We start from the raw sequence: 19,621 nt of genomic DNA on the forward strand, positions 1-19,621 counted from the left end.
AGGAGGTAATACAAGGGTGGGCCAGACGAGTGAAAGAGGTGTGTTTTTCTGGGCACAGCATCGCTCTTTCTCTTTTTTCCATACCCCAGGCGTCCCGGACGCCTGCAGCTTGCTTCACTTACACTTTCCCGGTGAGGCGCCCCCTCACCTCGTCACTGCAGTCCTCAGGAGTGTGATCAGAGAGGCAGAGAAGGAGATACCAGTAATCGGATACAAGGGCAAGCCAGAGGGATGTGCTACCGCTCTGATAGTCTTGGAGACAGGAAAACAGGAAATGCTTATAAATTACCATAAATACGACGCACCGAACCATAAGACGTACCTAGGTTTTAGAGGAGGAAAATAGAAAAAAAATCTAAGCAAAAAATATGTTCACGATGCACTTTTAAGGGGGAGGGGTCTTCTGCTGACACTGGTATAGGGGTAATGTCCCCCAATTCTGACAATATCCCCCATCCTGCTATATATGCCCCCCCTTCCTTTTATACGTGGCCCCCACCCCCATCCTGGTATGCATGGCACCGTTCATTCCTGTCCTGGTATGCATAGCAACCCTTATCCCTATCCTGGTATGCATGGCACTCCTAATCCCTATCCTGGTATGCATGGCACCCCTCATCCCTGTCCTGGTATGCATGGCATACCTCATCCCTATCCTGGTATGCATGGCACACCTAATCCCTATCCTGGTATGCAGGGCACCCCTCATCCTTATCCTGGTATGTATGGCCCCTCATCCTTATCCTGGTATGTATGGCCCCCCCATCTTTATCCTGTTATGTATGCCCCCCTCAGCCTTATCCTGGTATGTATGGCCCCCTCACCTTTATCCTGTTATGTATGCCCCCTCATCCTTATTTTGGTATGCATGGTCCCCCTAATCCCCATCATGCTGCACATAAAAAAATAAACATTCCTACTCACCTTTCTTCTCTCCTCCAGCGCTGCGTCCTGTCTGCCCGCACTGATCTCTCCATGTGAGCCGCGCATGATGTTACTACCATGAGCGGCTCACAAGGAGAGATTAACTGCCGGAAGTCACTGCTCCCCATGCCGGGACTGTGTACGCGGGGAGCAGTGACTTCATGCTCATTAATAGTCGGCACACAGCGTAGCCGCAGCGCGGCTCCTGCTGCTGCTGGGCGATCGCATGTACCCACTATTAAAGGGCATGAATATTCACCCCTCCCCACGCCCATGTGCCGCTATTATGGAGCATGAATATTCAGTGCTCCCCATGCCCCACGGGCGTGGGGAGCAGTGAATATTCATTTTCTTTAGCAGCGGGGACAGTGTAGGCTGCAGCAGACGGCTGCTGCCTCCTGTGCCCCGGAACTGAAATAATTGATGACCCATTCACCAATTGATTGGAGGCCTGACACCAAGCATCCTCATGATCAGCTGTTATCAGCTCTGGCAGTGGCCTGATGAAAACAGTGTATTAGCTGGAACAGCACAACTCTATACACTGTGTGACGGCCATTCCTGGGAGCTAAACTTCTATTGATTTCAATGGGAGCTTAGCTGCTGTACCTGATAATGGCCAGTACACAGTGAACCAGTGAACGGAACTTTGGTGTTCCAGTTTTGTACATTGAGTACATCTGGACCTTCAGTGATTTGATATTGATAGTCTATCCTTCAGAACAGTCATCAATATCACAGTCCACAGTCCTGGCCAATCCCTTTAACAGATAAGCTCTGTGTCTTGAAGTGAAATGAATTTTATAAACAAGTGATCCCAGAGCAATTAGTTTGAATATGTAACACTCAATTTGACACATATGACATATAGAAGTCTTACTTCTTCAGCACTGCAATTTCATTTTCCAAGCTTCGATCTCTTGAACTGTTCACTTTCTTTATACACTTCAGTGCATAATGGTGTCCAGTAGCTCTGTGCTTTACTAAAAACACCTCAGAGAAGGCTCCACTGCAGGAGAGACAAAATAGATTAATGTATCAGCTTTGAATAAAGGAGAATTTTAAATCAAAATTTCAAATAATCTTGACTGCATCATTTCATTATTAGTTTTAGGTTAACCCATAACAATAATTAGCTTTTTCAAAAATTCTTCAGTGCATATCTTCTGTTCAGTGCAATGAAGGGATTGCCCCATCTGATTAACCCCTACAGACAAGACATGTTTCGGGACCCTCCACTGTGGACCCCCTTTTATGAGCCACAACAAGAAGGATGTTTAACTTGCACATTCACGGATTTTATTGGGCACCATGTAATACTATATGTATAACTAGTCAGGAATAGTTTGTCGGCTGCTGGGGTGGGCTATGGTGCAGTGTAGTAACTCTGGTCAGACCACAGGTAGAAGAGGAGTTCCATGCCAAGCTGCTGAAGGAGAGTTTTCCTTCATGTCTTCCCTAGGTTTGGAAGACCAGCCGCCTGTGAGGTTAAACTGACAGATTGAAAGTTGTCTGCTAAACAGTGGGTGTGTCAAGTTGGAGTGTGAGGTTCCCACACCAAAGGAAGAGTACAGAGTATTTCTGTCATGCTCCTGGGTTCAAACCCTTGAGCCTTTGTTTTGTAGTCGGCTTCACTGTCCACCGAGCCACAGCAGACACACTTTCTCTCCAGGTGTTTAGGTTCTGTTATTCTGACTACAGTCTGTTTGGCATAACACAGGTGTTTTCATTTGTCTGCCCTATCAACTTTCAGGTGCAGCTTTATATTCTGTCACCCTACGGGCATTTCCTGTTGGTGGTAGTTTCTTGTGGATGTTCAGTCTTTCTGCTGTAGCTTAAAGCCAGTCAGTGAAATTTCAGCTACAGTTTTTCTCCTTGCCGTTTCTGTTCTTTATTCTGCACCTACCTTCTGTTTGTTTTTTGTGTACATTTTGTATTTCGTGGTATATTTTACTCACTCTGGGTTCTTTTCCTTTTTCAGCACATTTTGTCTTTTGTAGGTAATTCACTCTGCTCCTCCCTCCGGTTCTTTAGGAGGAACGTGATGAGCTCAATGGCCTTTTAGGCAGCATAGGTCCAAGCTGCTATCTTCTAGTATGTAGTTAGGGTGATCCCTGCTCACGCAGGAGCCACTAGGGACTGCGGGGTCAGGATCTCTAGTCCTTACAATAACCGGCAGGGTCAGTTTCAGTATTTAGATTTACCTATTATCCTGAGTGAGCAGCTACTCTATCATAACAATTGATTGCATGCTGTAGACGCTGAAAACTGGGTGTTGCATCTGTGAAGTAGAGGTAGGGAGCCTTTCAAGCTCAGATGTAGATGTGGAGAGGTTCACGTCAAACTCAGAGACATGTCAGATGGAAGGTATTATTATAATAATAATTATTATTTATCTTTAGAGCACCATTGATTCCATGGTGCTGTACATGAAGTACAGCTGTAGCACCCTGAGGACTCGGCTGCTACAGGGGTATTGCACCTCAAGCCAGAGGTGTGGTATTCCACTCCCGGGTAAGGATGGAGTATGGAACTGAGCTAGAAGGCTGCATGCACTACATACATCCCATTTCCGGGGGACAGATCAATGGTACTCCCACCAGTTTATGTGCAGGTACGACTGCGTCTGTCCCTGGCTGGAGTGGGAGGGGGGTGGAACATCCCAGTAGTGTAGGGGCAGATAGGGGGAATAGTCTGGGTAAATGTAGGAGCTCATTGGGTGCTGGTCACCTGAGCTCACACATAGAGGGAGTATATAAGGTGGGCACCATCTTAGGACAGGGTCAGTCAGTCAGTCAGAGAGTCAGCAGTAACTCCAGGAGAGGAGAAGGAAGAGGGACCCAGAGGAGAAGGACGAGAGGGGACCCCAAGATCCCAGAATAAGGACAAAAGGGTGAAGGGTCGGCAAAAGGGTACCGGATCCCAAGCTGGCGGAGGCCAAAGCAAACCTTAGCCAGGAACTGGAGGTCGTGGGCAGGATCTGCCACGACCCTCACCAAATCCACCAGAATGGCACACCGAGCATAGGGTCAGGGAAGCCAGGGAAGGTTCAACCAACAAGAGACCCGAGGGAGCCGGACATAGGTGGATCCCTGGTGAGAACGGCCAGAGAGAGAGAGAAGAAGGGAGCTCAGGACCATACTCAGGAATTGCCCGGGAGTTGACCGAGTCCCTCACCTGGTGGACGCAGCACGGCTTGGGTGGTCACTGCTGTACAGAGTGACCCGAGCAACACCAGTGAGTAAAAACCCTGAAACTGCATTTCATGCCTCTGAGTCTCCTTGCTGCACCTTCACAACCACCATCCTCCACGTCTGACCCCCTGAGGCTATACCCCTCCCGTTGGGGGTTATACTACCGCAGCTGCACACACACCACCAGCCTCAGCGGACCATCCTGCAGCGGCGGCCTTTTGACCGCAAATCAACGGGTGGCGTAGTCGACACTAAGAACATCTGCAAGGACTGCCGCACACTGAGTTTGACACCCTGGGCACGGACCGGGTCACAGCCACTCGGAGACTACAACCCCCATCTGATCCGGCTCCGGGTATCCCTAACAACATGGCCCAGGGGTCGCGTCACAGCCATGTAGTGCTGTCTCTACCTAGAATTCAGGAGAGCGCAGAGAGGAAGAATTAGTGAGTCCAGTGGAATGGTTGGCTACGTGGTCTAGTAGGACCTAGATGAAAGCTCGCCTATGTGGTCTCCAGATTAATCTCTGGCTATAATTGTGTTGAAGACAAAAGTGGGACTCATTACTGAAGAGGATAGCCTTCCATTCCATGCTCCAGTGCCATTTTTCTCTGCAATATGATAAGCCTTTGAGAATGGTGGTGTGAGGTCAATAGAATACATGTAGCTCAACTTCTTTTTTGGAACCCATTGTTGTGCATATGCCTTCTGATGGTTTGTATAGACATTGTTTGATGCTTTAGGCTTGGAATGTGATATCCAATTTCACTTGCAGTACAGAATGGAGTAATCATAGAGCCACTGCTACGTCCATTTCTCTACAGTGTCCCAGGAGACATTTTTCGACACGACAATGCCAGGCCACATGTTGTTTGTGCTACTCTGAGCAGCTTGTTTGACCTAAATGTGCTGACATGGCCTGCAGCTTCTCTTGACTTGCCCTCCTTCAAGCATATATGGGAAGTCATTGATTGACAACTGCAAAAAAATCTGCCAGCAGCAAATGCCCAAGTGCATTCAGTGTGGCAGAACATTCCTCAGACAACCATTAATAACCTCATTGATAGCATGCACGGCATGTCAGTGCGTGTATTTCTCCGTGTGGAGCTCATACTCATACAAGATGTTTTGAACATTTTTATTTCATTTTTTTTCATAATTTCCTAACATTAACATGTCTGTCAATCCTGTGATTTTTATAACTCCATCCCTTTTGCTTCTTGGTGTTATAATTTAAATGTTAAGGAGTGTAGATGTGAACATAGCCAGAGGTGGTCATACATAGTCAATAACTGTCAGTCGACAATTTATTACTCAAGACCCCCTATCAGCCGAGAATACTTTTTTCCTCAGTGAAGAGAGGGTAATACACCACTGTCAAACACCTCTGGCAGTGACGTACCTACCTTAAGAAAAAAGGATCAGACATTATGCTGTATTCCCTGACTTCTGTTTAAAAATGTCGGTCAAACAACTAGTAAACATTGCATGCCCAGCCCATCCCAATGACTTTCTTATGATATCATGGCCACCTTAAGCCTCACATTGTTGTGCATCTTCCACTGAGTCTGACAAGTTTTATGAAAAATGGTGAGAGCAGATTAAAAATAAAAAAATAAAATTGCAATTCTTTGCTTACACCTATAATTTTACCCCTTAAATACCGGTCTGACGCCTCTCACCCAGCTAAACCAGAACTCATGCTTTGCACTGATGAGGGGCAGTACCCCGAAACACAGTGTCTGCAAATTGAGTTTCTGGTTTGGCATTTATTCTAAGTCATGTGATAAGGCTCGATAAAGGGTCGATATTAACTTTTAGGGTTGCTACTTCCTATAGGCGGCACTAGAGTTCTGGTCCTCTTCCTCTCTGAAGAGACAATTTGCATATTTCCCAGAGGAGCATTGCGGCTTTAAAAGTCTCCTCACCATGTTAACCAAGCTTAAGGAAAAATGTTATCCCTTAGATACTCACACCTATCAAAATTTTTGATTTTTTTTTTTTTTAAAAACTGGTGTAAATTGTTTAATAACTCTCCCCCAAGATATGAACATCATACTTCAAATTCTTTTCTCAGCATTTATTGCGTAGATGCATATTGTAGTCATTTATAGATCAAAATTGCCATCTTATGTAATCAGTTAAGCTTTTTCTGTGCTCATACTGGTTAATCGTGGTTACTTTATTGGCATCAAGTACCTGTCTCCTTGATTAGCAGCCACTAATCCTCACTAAGTCCCTCAACGTCTTTAACTTCTGATGATTTCAGATGGGGACACAGTCATAAGAAGCCTTTAGATGTAATCAGGAACATCTTGTTCATTGTTATCAATTGTGTTTTTAAAAGGAACCTGTCACATTGAACAAGCAATCTGATCTGCCAGCATCATGTTATAGAAGGGGGTGAAGAAGACAAAGCGGCGGTGCTAATGTTTGTCAAAAGATGGGTTTTCTTAGTGGTACATTATAGTATAGTAGGTTTGGCTTACTAATACTAATCTGAAATACTGACCAAATACTGAAAGTGTGAACATGGCCTTAGTGTGATTTTAGGTCAGTAACTAAAAATGCATCAAACTCTAAGTTGTGAATGTTTTGGGAAATAAAACGTTTATATGTCAATTAAGAAAACGAATCCTACGTAATGGCATTTTGTGCATTCTGGAGTGGCACTAGTACGGATCAGGAATGTGCTCCACAGAAGTGGATACAATTCTTTCTGCTTCATTTAATCTTCTTCTTACAATGTGATCATGTTTTGCTCCTGCATCAGATTGCTTTTCTACAGTTTTCCACTATTTCAATTATCTATGTCCATAGGGAAATAACTCTTGTGATACAAAGAACAATTTTTTTTCTACCAGGGCAGACACACAGCATTTATAGGCAATCCAAAAGCAGACTTGCTAAAAATGTAGTTGACAATGAGCAAAGTATAATCTGCTTTGCTTCCCGAGAAAGAGAAATCCATCCTGATAGTTTTGTCATGCCTTGTGTACAGCGCTGAAGAATATGTCAGCATTATTAAAGCAATGGGAAATAAATAAATCCAGAATGTAAGAAAGTTCATTTCTGTGGAACGTTTACTCTCATCCAAAAAAGGAAAAAGACTGGGACTACCCAAAATGTACACTGCCCTACAGAAAAGTAGGAATGTGTAAGTTTCAGATTTTTCTCTAGTGAGAGTATTTCTCTCAGTAATGTAGGCTGGATGTGAACTCTGTGTTATCCACGGTTCTGCTGTCTTGGTTAGCTTATATATCAGTACAGATTCTAACATGAACTTTTTTTCTATTTCTTATGCTTTCCTTTTTTACTATTGAATGTTTTCTCTGTCCACCTTGTGATACTTTTTCCCCTCTCCACTGCAGATCTGTATAGAAACACCCTCCCTCTTGCCATCTCTAACACTAAGTGAAGGAAAGGAATGGCAAGGGAAACTATCAGAACCATGAATTCTGATGGATTTGTAATATTTTTATAAAAGCACTCAGCTAGATAAAACACTTACAGACAGCAAAATAGAATTTTTTTAGAAATACTATTTAGAAAATTGCTCAAAGGAATTGTCCTCTTTCAGAAAATCCCAGTACCCAGACACATTTTGTTTTTAAAAAATAAACTGCACTTTCCTCATAATCCACAGCTCTGCTGCTGAGTATCCGCTGCTGCTCCTGGTGTTTGTAATTGGCTGCAGCACTGACATCACGTCCAAAGCATGGCAGCCAATCACTAAGCTTAGCGGCTACATCAATAAGATGGAATACTGCATTCAGACCCGCTGAGCTCACATTTACACTTTCAACGAGATGGCAGCACTGTAGCCAATTACAGACATCAGAAGCAGCGGCAGAAATGTATCAGTGAACCAGAGAAGTTTATATATATATATATATATATATATATATATATATATATTCACATGTAAATCGCCATGGAATGAATGGCGCTATAATAATAAATAATAATATATAAACATACAGTGGGTATGGAAAGTATTTAGACCCCTTTAAATTTTTCACTTTTTGTTTCATTGCAGCCATTTGGTAAATTCGAAAAAGTTCATTTTTTTCTCATTAACGTACACTCTGCACCCCATCTTGACTGAAAAAAAAAACTGAAATGTAGACATTTTTGCAAATTTATTAAAAAAGAAAAACTGAAATATCACATGGTCATAAGTATTCAGACCCTTTGCTCAGACACTCATATTTAAGTCACATGCTGTCCATTTCCTTGTGATCCTCCTTGAGATGGTTCTACTTCTTCATTGGAGTCCAGCTGTGTTTAAACTGATAGTACTTGATTTGGAAAGGCACACACCTTTCTATATAAGACCTCACAGCTTACAGTGCATGTCAGACCAAATGAGAATCATTAGCTCAAAGGAACTGCCCAAGGAGCTCAGAGACAGAATTGTGGCAGGGCACAGATTTGGCCAAGGTTACAAAAGAATTTCTGCATTACTCAAGATTCCTAAGAGCACAGTGGCCTCCATAATCCTTAAATGGAAGAAGTTTGGGACCACCAGAAGTCTTCCTAGACCTGGCCGTCCAGCCAAACTGATCAACTGTGGGAGAAGAGCCTTGGTGAGAGAGGTAAAGAAGAACCCCAAGATCGCTGTGGCTGAGCTCCAGAGATGCAGTAGGGAGATGGGAGAAAGTTCCACAAAGTCAACTATCACTGCAGCCTTCCATCAGTCGTGGCCTTTATGGCAGAGTGGCCTAATGAAAGCCTCTCCTCAGTGCAAGACATATGAAAGCCTGAGTAGAGTTTGCTCAAAAACACATGAAGGACTCCCAGACAATGAGAAATAAGATTCTCTGGTCTGATGAGACGAAGATAGAACTTTTTGGTGACAATTCTAAGCGGTATGTGTGGAAAAAAACAGGCACTGCTCATCACCTGCCCAATACAGTCCCAGCATGGTGGTGGCAGCATCATGCTATGGTGGTGTTTTTCAGCTGCAAGGACAGGACAACTGGTTGCAATTGAAGGAAACATGAATGCGGCCAAGTTCGGAGATATCCTGGATGAAAACCTCTTCCAGAGTGCCCTGGACCTCAGAATTGGCCGAAGGTTCACCTTTCAACAAGACAATGACCCTAAGCACACAGCTAAAATAACAAAAGAGTAGCTTCAGAGCAACTGTGTGACCTTCCTTGACTGGCCCAGCCAGAGCCCTGACCTAAACCCAATTGAGCATCTCTGAAGAGACCTGAAAATGGCTGTCCACCAACATTCACCATCCAACCTGACGGAACTGGAGAGGATCTGCAAGGAAGAAAGGCAGAGGATCCCCAAATTCAGGTGTGAAAAACTTCTTGCATCATTCCCAAGAAGACTCATGGCTGTACTAGCTCAAAAGGGTGATTCTACTCAATACTGAGCAAAGGGTCTGAATACTTATGACCATGTGGTATTTAAGTTTTTCTTTTTTAATAAATTTGCAAAAATGTCTACATTTCTGTTTTTTTTCAGTGATGGGGTGCAGAGTGGACTTTAATTAGATATAAAAATGAACTTTTTAGAATTTACCAAATGGCTGCGATGAAACAAAGAGTGAAACATTTAAAGGGGTCTGAATACTTTCCGTACCCACTATATATATATATATATATATATATATATATATATATATATATATATATATATATATATATATATGTGTGTATATATATATATGTATATATGTGTATATATATATATATATATATATATATATATATATATATATATATATATATGTGTGTATATATATATATATATTACAGTACCGACCAAAAGTTTGGACACACCTTCTCATTTAAAGATTTTTCTGTATTTTCATGACTATGAAAATTGTACATTCACACTGAAGGCATCAAAACTATGAATTAACACATGTGGAATTATACACAAAAAAGTGTGTTTTATATGTTTTATATATATATGTTTTATATATATATTATATATGTTTTATATATATATTATATATATATATATATTATATATGTTTTATATATATATTATATATGTTTTATATATATATATACAGATTACTTTATTTTAGTTCTTCAATACAAAAAGTGAAACTCATATATTATATAGAGTCGTTATAAACAGAGTGATCTATTTCAAGTGTTTATTTCTGTTAATGTGGATGATTATGGCTTACAGCCAGTGAAAACACAAAAGTCATTATCTCAGTAAATTAGAATACTTTACAACAACAGCTTGAAAAATGTTTTTAAAATCCGAAATGTTGGCCTACTGGAATGTATGTTCAGTAAATGCACTCAATACTTGGTCGGGGCTTCTTTTGCATCAATTACTGCATCAATGCGGCAATGTGGCATGGAGGCGATCAGCCTGCGGCACTGCTGAGGTGTAATGGAAGCCCAGGTTGCTTTGATAGCAGCCTTCAGCTCGTCTGCATTGTTGGGTGTGGTGTCTCTCATCTTCCTCTTGACAATACCCCATAGAGAATCTATGGGGTTAATGTCAGGCTAGTTTGCTGGCCAATGAAGCACAGTGATACTGTTGGTTTAAACCAGGTATTTAATACTTTTGGCAATGTGAACAGGTGCCAAGTCCTGCTGGAGAATGAAATTTCCATCTCCAAAAAGCTTGTCGGCAGAGGGAAGCATGAAGTGCTCTAAAATTTCCTGATAGACTGCTGCGCTGACTTTGGTCTTGATAAAACACTGTGGACCTATACCAGCACATGACATGGCTCCCCAAACCATCACTGATTGTGGAAACTTCACACTAGACCTCAAGCAGCTTGGATTGTGTGCCTCTCCACTCTTCCTCCAGACTCTGGGACATTGATTTCCAAATGAAAATTGGAACTCTGGGACCTTGGGGAGTGTGTCAATGACTGCCTTCTGGACATCTGTGAAGTCAACAGTCTTCCCCTTGATTGTGGAGCCTACTGAAACAGACCAAGGGACCTTTTTGAATGCTTAGGAAGCTTTTTCAGGTGTTTTTTGTTAATTATTCTAATTTACCGAGATAATGACTCTTGTGTTTTCATTGGCTGTAAGCCATAATCATCAACACTAACAGAAACAAAAACTTGAAATAGATCACTGGTTTGTAATGACTCTATATATGAGTTTCGCTTTTTGTATTGAAAAACTGAAATAAATTAACTTTTTGATGATATTCTAATTTAGTGAGATGAACCTGTATATATAAAACAAATTGCGCCTGAGTACCAGGATTTTCGAAAGAGGACAACCCCTTTAACTTTGCATTTAAGAAGCAAATAAACAATTTTAAAAAAGCAAAGTTGTGCATAGCCATTAAACATATTATAAGAAATGTTCTGTAGGTAAAAAAATTAGCACCTTTCAGAATTCAAAGGGACATTGTGCCTTTTGTGCAGATAGAGCCTCCAGTGCACTGACCACAGCAGACATGAGAGAAAATTATGTGTGTGTGTCCATACTGAATTGGGGACTGTGGGGGCCCTTATACTTAGTGGAGGGCTGTGGGGGACATCATATCATGTATCGGGGCCTTCATAATGTGTGAGGCGCCTCAAACTGCATGCTGGGGCTGTAGGGGACATCATATTGTGTGTGGGGCTGTGAGGAACCTCAAACATTGTGAGGTGCTGTGGTTGACATTACACTGTGTTCCAAATTATTATGCAAATAATATTTTCTCAGATTTTCCCTAATTACCTATATGAATTGCAGTCATTGTAATTTTCCAGTCAAATAACTATTAGAGTACAATTGAAAGGTTTTTGTACAAACTGCCTATGATAACAGTATATTTTTAAAAAAAATAAAAAACTCAAACTGCACTCAAAATGCATGTTCCAAATTATTATGCACAGCAGAGTTTTCAACCTTTTCATTTTAATAAAGAACAAAAAAATGGTCATTTTTGAAATTATAAGCATTAGAAGGTTATTACAAACTGAAATCAAACAGTTTTCAACTCAAAACTTTATTGTAGGTGATGTTACATTTGCACATAGGACCCCTTGTTTGAAAGGAGCTTCTGAACTCTCTCGTCCATTGAATTTGTCAGGTTTTGGATGGTTTCTGCTTCCAATTGTTTTGACAGAATACCCTCCCAGAGCTGTTGCTTAGATGTGAACGGCCTCCCGCCATCATAGACACTCCTTTTGATGATGCTCCAGAGGTTCTCAATGGGGTTGAGGTCAGGGGAGCATCGGTGCCACACCATAAGTTTGTCCCCTTTTATGCCCATAGCAGCCAGAGATGCAGATGTGTTATGTGCAGCATGAGACGGTGCATTATCATGCATGAAAATGATCTTGCTGCGGAATGCACGGTTCTTCTTCTTGAACCATGGAAGGAAGTGCTGTTTGAGAAACTCAACATACATTATGGGGTTCATCTTTACCCCTTCAGGGATCCTAAAAGGGCCAACAATCTCTCTCCCCATGATTCCAGCCCAAAACATTACTCCACCTCCTCCTTGTTAGCGCCGTAGCCATGTTTGCATGGGGTGTCCATCAACCAGCCATCCTCCACTCCATCCATCTGGACCATCGAGATCATTTCATGCATGATAATGCCCCGTCTCATGCTGCACATAACACATCTGCATCTCTGGCTGCTATGGGCATAAAAGGGGACAAACTTATGGTGTGGCACCGATGCTCCCCTGACCTCAACCCCATTGAGAACCTCTGGAGCATCATCAAAAGGAGTGTCTATGATGGCGGGAGGCAGTTCACATCTAAGCAACAGCTCTGGGAGGGTATTCTGTCCTCATGCAAAACAATTAAAGCAGAAACCATCCAAAACCTGACAAATTCAATGGACGAGAGAGTTCAGAAGCTCCTTTCAAACAAGGGGTCCTATGTGCAAATGTAACATCACCTACAATAAAGTTTTGAGTTGAAAACTGTTTGATTTCAGTTTGTAATAACCTGCTAATGCTTATAATTTCAAAAATGACCATTTATTTGTTCTTTATTAAAATGAAAAGGTTGAAGACTCTGCTGTGCATAATAATTTGGAACATGCATTTTGAGTGCAGTTTGAGTGTTTTATTTTTTAAAAATATACTGTTATCATAGGCAGTTTGTACAAAAACCTTTCAATTGTACTCTAATAGTTATTTGACTAGAAAATTACAATGACTGCAATTCATATAGGTAATTTGGGAAAATCTGAGAAAATATTATTTGCATAATAATTTGGAACACAGTGTATATTGTGTGTGGGTACTCTCACACTGCCTGTAACATCTGTGAGAGACATAATATTGTGTAGAAGCTTTCATACTATTTAGAGGGTTGTGGGGCACCTCATAATGCATGTTGGAGCTGTAGGGGACATCATATTATATGTGGGGGCTCCCATACTGTTTGTTGAGGCTTTGGGGACCATCACGCTGTGTATAGGGGGCTGTGGGTCCTCCATATGTATAGGGGAGCTGTGAAGCTATCATACTGTGTTGGGGTTACTGTGGCAGCATTATGTTTTGTTAGAGGCACTGTTGTGTATTCATAACTTGCATAATGTGCGTTAAGTGGGACTGTGGGGGTAATTCACTGTCGGGGTATCATGCTGTATGTGGGACATTTGTTAGGGCATTATACTCAATAAGGGCCATGAAAGCGGTATAATAGTGGGTGAAAATACTAAGGGGCTTCAGTATTGGAATTATTATTAAAAGTTGGGAGGTATAACCCCGCCTACTGTACCATTTTTTGGTGGTATAGAGCATGTAGAGGGGGATGTGCCCTATTAGGACTTTTGCTGTGGGCTCCCATGATTTCTGTCAATCAGATGTATCTACTTTATCACATAACGTGAGCTATGCCATTTGGCCTTAGACTGGCTATGTGATAACATTTTTACCTTTAGCTTGTTAATAGAAAGTCTTTAACATTCATATATTTTAATTACCATAAAAAGCTAATTGTAAGTATAATAGACCAAACCTCCATTTATTAGCTTTCTCTTAAATGGCAATTTTCCAGTTAGCCATTTCAGCACATCAAAAGTTAAAGCTGAAATCCTAGTTACACAAGGAAGACTTATGCAACAAACCTTTGCCATCTGTAAACCTGGATTGACCAGGCAAAGCCTTATCAACAAATTATCTACATCCTCCCTGTCCTACTTTCACCAGCCATGTGTGGTTTCTCTTACCTACATTCTAATTTTTTAACTACACAAATAAAAATATCAGATTACTGTCTCTGTTTAATAGTACAAAGGTTGAAACTGAACGTTTTGAGTCTCATATATATATATATATATATATATATATATATATATATATATATATATATAAATATATATTATTATTATTTATTATTATTATAGCGCCATTTCTTCCATGGCGCTTTACATGTGAAAAAAGGGATATACATACATGAACAATTACAATGATCTTTAACAAAACATGACGGTGACTGCTACAGGAGGAGCGAGGACCCTGCCCGCAAGGGCTTGGAGTCTACAGTTGATGGGTGAGGATACAGTAAGTGGGGGTAGAGCTGGTCGTGCAGCGGTGTGACGGAGCGAGGCTTACCACAGATTGTAGGCTTGTTGGAAGAGGTGGGTCTTCAGGCTCCTTTTGAAGGTTTCCACGGTAGGCGAGAGTCTGATATGTTGGGGTAGAGAGTTCCAGAGTAGGGGGGATGCACGGGAGAAATCTTGTATGCCATTGTGGGAAGAGGAGATAAGAGGGGAGTAGAGAAGGAGATCTTGTGAGGATCGGAGGTTGCGTGCAGGTAAGTACCGGGTGACTAGGTCACAGATATATGGAGGAGACAGGTTGTGAATTGGTTTGTATGCCATGGTTAGGGTTTTGAACTGGAGTCTCTGGGCAATGGAGAGCCAGTGAAGAGATTGACAGAGAGGAGAGGCCGGGGAATAGCGGGGGCACAGGTGGATTAATTGAGCAGCAGAGTTTAGTATAGATTGGAGGGGTCCGAGAGTGTTAGAGGGGAGGCCACAGAGCAGGATATATATATATATATATATATATATATATATATATATATATATATATATATATATATATATATATATATATATATATATATATATATATATATATATATATAAAAAATTATTTATACACCACTTCTACTGATCCTAAATAAAGGTGTAAAAGCAATTTTACAAAACAATGACATTGTCAGAGAGTCTTTGCCCAAATTAATGTTTTTTCTTCCTTCACAATTTGAATAAATGATCAAAAATTTGCCAAACCTTGCAAAAGGCCAAAATTTGATGCAAAACCTAGGGTTCGTTTACATGAGCCAATAATCTCTTAAACGATGAATGCTATCTAATTGTAACTCATGATAAGCAAACAATATCAGACAAGTGTTTATATAGGAAGAGAATCGTGAATGAAATGGTTGTATAGCGATTGTTGCATCGTGCAGATAGATAACAGGTAGTCTGAAGTTTAGGTGTGCTTAACATTGAAATCCCATAAATGATTAAATGATACAATTTATTTTGAATACATAATTTCACAGGTCATGATTCATCAAGACCTGCACTGAGAGCCCCACTGCCGTGAAGAAATTAACTTTATTCTTCCCGGTAGAATTCGGCTTCCTGTCATAGGGGTGGCACTGACACTGTGTATAGAGAGCGGTGGCTGTATCCTCACCACCCGCACTTATTGACACTGGCTCAGCATTAGGGCTAGAGAATTGCTACATTATGCTTATATCACATGAATGCTTTTGTGTTTTATTTTATGCTCATATGCAGGAAATAAGAGGCAATCTTCTGCTCCATATGGTGCTCAGATGAAAGTATAATGATGTGTGCATAATAATCTAGTTGTAATTGTCACAGCTATGGCTGTTCACAGCTCTGGTTATTAGCAAAACAATAGATTCATTGACTATGGTAGACATACAAATGTGTAAAGGTGGAGAAAATGTCTGAATACCCTCTCTGAAGACTCCTGAAAATATATTTAATGTGACCTGTTGTTTTGTGTGTTTTTATCCTTATGTAGGCTGCAGCTTTCATGAGTACAGGGGAGGACAGGGTTAACTGTAAGGCCAGCCCATGGTTTGGGGAGAAATAAGTTGGCACTAGGAGTTATTCCCTGTTTTTCAGTTAGACTAATTCAGCTACAGATAAAGGAACATTACTCTCATCATTGTCAGCCATATTGGGTGTGTGAAGAGAAGAGCAGGCTCAGAAAAAAGCAAGATCCAGGCAAGTTAGGGTGCATATACAAGAGAAAAACCTAAAGAGATGAACTTTTACCCAGTCAAACCAGTACACACACTTTGGACTGACGAGGGGCAGTACCCTGAAACACAGTGTCTGCAAATTGAGTTTATGGTTCTGGCTTTTATCCTAAGTCATGTGACAAGACTTGTTAAAGGGTCGATATTGACTTTTAGGATTGCTACTTCCTATAGGTGGCACTAGAGTTCTAGTTCTCTTCCTCTCTGAAGAGACAATTGGCATATTTCCCAGACGAGCATTGTGGCTTGAAAGTCTCTTCACCTTGACAATTTGCGTAAATTCACTCATACCCATAAAATAAAGTTGAATAAATGGCTGATTTGAACAATGTCGACTAACCATAGCTTACAAATGATATGAGAATGATCATTTTTGATGGCCAACACAAGCCTGTCTGCCAACAATGTGATCATCCTGGTCAGATTTGTTTCGGCCATCTTTAGCTATGAATATAGGTGTCAGGAAACTCTGAATGCCACCGATTATTTGTCAATTTGCGCAGGATCGTTCTGTTGCTTTGCTATTGTTTTTAGCTATGTTTCTGATCTAATAGGTAATCTGACATGTTAATGGCTGGATTGTTCGGATCAATCATGCAAGTGGAATTTTAACAAATAAAATTTCATGAAATTAGTTGCTTGTTAAACATATGCAAGTTGTAAAAGGGGGATCTGGATACTAAGAATATGTGCACACAATGTATTTTTCAGGAGAGTGCACTCTGTAATCCGACTGGAAAAGTGCTTAATAAACTCTAAAAATAATGAACATATCCACTCCAATTTAAAAATGACTTGCCATGCTTATGTTCAGTCTCTGGAGTTTTTTATATTAAACCATTCTTGTTTCCAAAGAGGCAAGGCAGTTAAAAGAAATGACCTGACCATTCTTCAGGGGACTTCCGCTTGGAAGATACTCACTAAATTAAAAAGTACAAGCAAAAAAAAATTGCAAAAGATGCTACAAAAGACTCTTCAGGAAATAAGTAGTCGAAAAATTGGCGTGTGCACATACCCTAACAACAGTCAGTTAATAGATGAGGTCGGATACCCTGAGATGGCTGAATACTCTTCAAAAAGAAGTAGGGTGAGTAGCAGCAGTCATGTAAAAAGACAGCTAGGTTCAAGCTTGGGGCTGTTTACTACGAGAGGACTAGATAAGTGACATCTTTATAAACGATCATTTGCTCAATGTTTGTTTTTCTGGTGGCAGACGTTAAAGTGGAAGCGCGCAGCAGACAACCGCTAGAACAGCTCATGACTGCATCCCCCACCAAGTGTTCTTTCCCTTAAATTACACTGCTGTAAAGTGAATGCGGCACAGTCTCCCGGTAATGATAATGGTGCTTGTGTTGCCTGGATACCAGAGTCAATCTCTCTGAGTGATATGAAGCGACCATCATCAAAGCTTCAGTATCCGTGCATCCAGGGCTGTGCGATCTAAGCATAGCAATGATCTCGGGTTTAATAGTTTCAGGCTATTCCACATTCACATTGCCTCCTTTTGACATTTGTATGACTGGAAAATACATTTATCTGCACCTGTTAGTTCAGAAGAATCAGGTTTGCTCACTGGCAGACTGAAGGTACCTTGGCACTACATTGCCACTGAGCAATACATAGCTTTTTATTGATATACAGCAAAATATGGTTCATGGGGAACATTGGTCCCTCTGGCTGTTCCTATCGCGCCCTGGGACAGCTAAAGGTCTGGAAACAGTAGTGTTCCGCACCAGTCTGCATCTGATGTGTGAGCCTTAGTCCACATACATCGAAGGAACTGGGTTATGTGAGTAGTTTTATTTTATTTTTTTATTTATTTATATCAGTTTTTTTAATTATCAGTCAGTAGTTATGGGAAATTGTGAGGGCCATCATACTGTGTGGGGAATTGTGGAGACATCATACTCATGTGGTGGGTTGTGAGGGACCATCACACTCTGTGTGGTACTGTGGGCTCCTCGTGCTGTGTGGCGACGGTTTGGCCATCAACTATGTAAGTGGGGGGCTTTGAGACATCATACTGTGTGGGGGTTCTGGAGACATCACACCATGTAGGAGATCTGTCCAGGCATCATACTGTGTGTGGGGGCAGTGGGGATATTATACTATGTGGGGAGATGTGTGGGGTATCATATTGTGTGGAAGTCTTGGGGGCACCATACTGTGTCAGGGAGTTTTTTTATTAACCCCTAAACAATCTTTGATCTACACATACATCATGGTTGGATAGGGGTTCCTGACTTTTGACATATGAGTACGTCATGGTGATCATGCAGGGCACAATCGCTTAAGTTAAAGCCGAGACTTGTATGTCACTGCCGGGAGCAGTACCTGCCCCGGGCCATTTAACCCCCTAAATGCTGCAATTAATATCGATCACAGCATTTAGAAGCATTCAGAAGGCTGGAAGAGGGAGACAGTTTCCTCTCCCTTCCGATCGGCACCTCCGCAATGTCATCTCCCAGGGCCCGATCGAATTCCTCAAAAGGTGTAGTTTCCAAAATGGGGTCACTTGTGGGGGCATCTGCTATTTTTGCATATCAGGGGCTCTTCAAATGTGACATGGCAATCTATTCCAGCCATAATTACGCTCCAGAATTCAATTGGCACTACTTCCCGTTCGAGCCCTGCCGTGCAGCCAAACAGTAGCTTTCCACTACATACAGGGTATCGGTGTACTCAGGAGAAATCACACAACGTATTTTGGGGTCAATTTTCTCCTTGGGACTAAAGCAACATTTTTGTGGAAAAAATTATTTTCATTTCCATGGCTCGTTATAAAATTTTGTGAAGCACCTGTGGATTCAAGATGCTCACCACACCTCTAGATATGTTCCTTGAGGGGTGTAGTTTCCAAAATTGAGTCATGTCAAGGGAAATGTGACTTCCAGATAATTTTGTGCCCCAAAAGTCAAATTGTGCTCCTTCCCTTCCGAGCCCTGCCGTAGTCCCCAAAAAGTAATTTTCTACCTTTATATGGGGTATCGGTATATTCATGAGAAATTGCACAACAAATTGTTTGGTCCATCTTCTCCTGTTACCCTTGTGAAAATGAGTAATTTGAGGCTAAATCAATATTTTGGTTTAAAAAAAGTTACATTTTCTTTCTTTCCTTCCACATTGCTTTAATTCTGGTGAAGCCCCCAAAGGTTTAATAAACTTCTTGAATGTCATTTGAGCACTTTGAGGGGTGCAGATTTTAGAATGTTGTCACTTTTTGGGTATTTTATGTCACATAGGCCCTTGAAGTCACTTCAAAAGGGATGTGTCCCCTAAAAAAATTGTTTTG

At 41.3% G+C, this 19,621-nt stretch overlaps 1 protein-coding gene across 3 annotated transcripts in view; it reads right to left on the reverse strand.

Annotated features, from left to right (window-relative positions):
- LOC141223837 (calcium/calmodulin-dependent protein kinase type 1G-like) overlaps positions 1–19,621 on the reverse strand; it is a 236,017-nt gene that overhangs the window by 77,202 nt on the left and 139,194 nt on the right. For all 3 annotated transcript variants that reach the window (XM_073666860.1, XM_073666858.1, XM_073666859.1), the window contains one exon: positions 1,805–1,933. In XM_073666860.1, the coding sequence (XP_073522961.1) occupies positions 1,805–1,933 (129 nt within the window). The remainder of the gene's footprint in view (positions 1–1,804; positions 1,934–19,621) is intronic.

Source organism: Phyllobates terribilis, unplaced genomic scaffold (genome assembly GCF_046119375.1).
Source record: "Phyllobates terribilis strain yellow unplaced genomic scaffold, ASM4611937v1 Scaffold_2__4_contigs__length_985480577, whole genome shotgun sequence".
NCBI classification, from domain to species: domain Eukaryota; kingdom Metazoa; phylum Chordata; class Amphibia; order Anura; family Dendrobatidae; genus Phyllobates; species Phyllobates terribilis.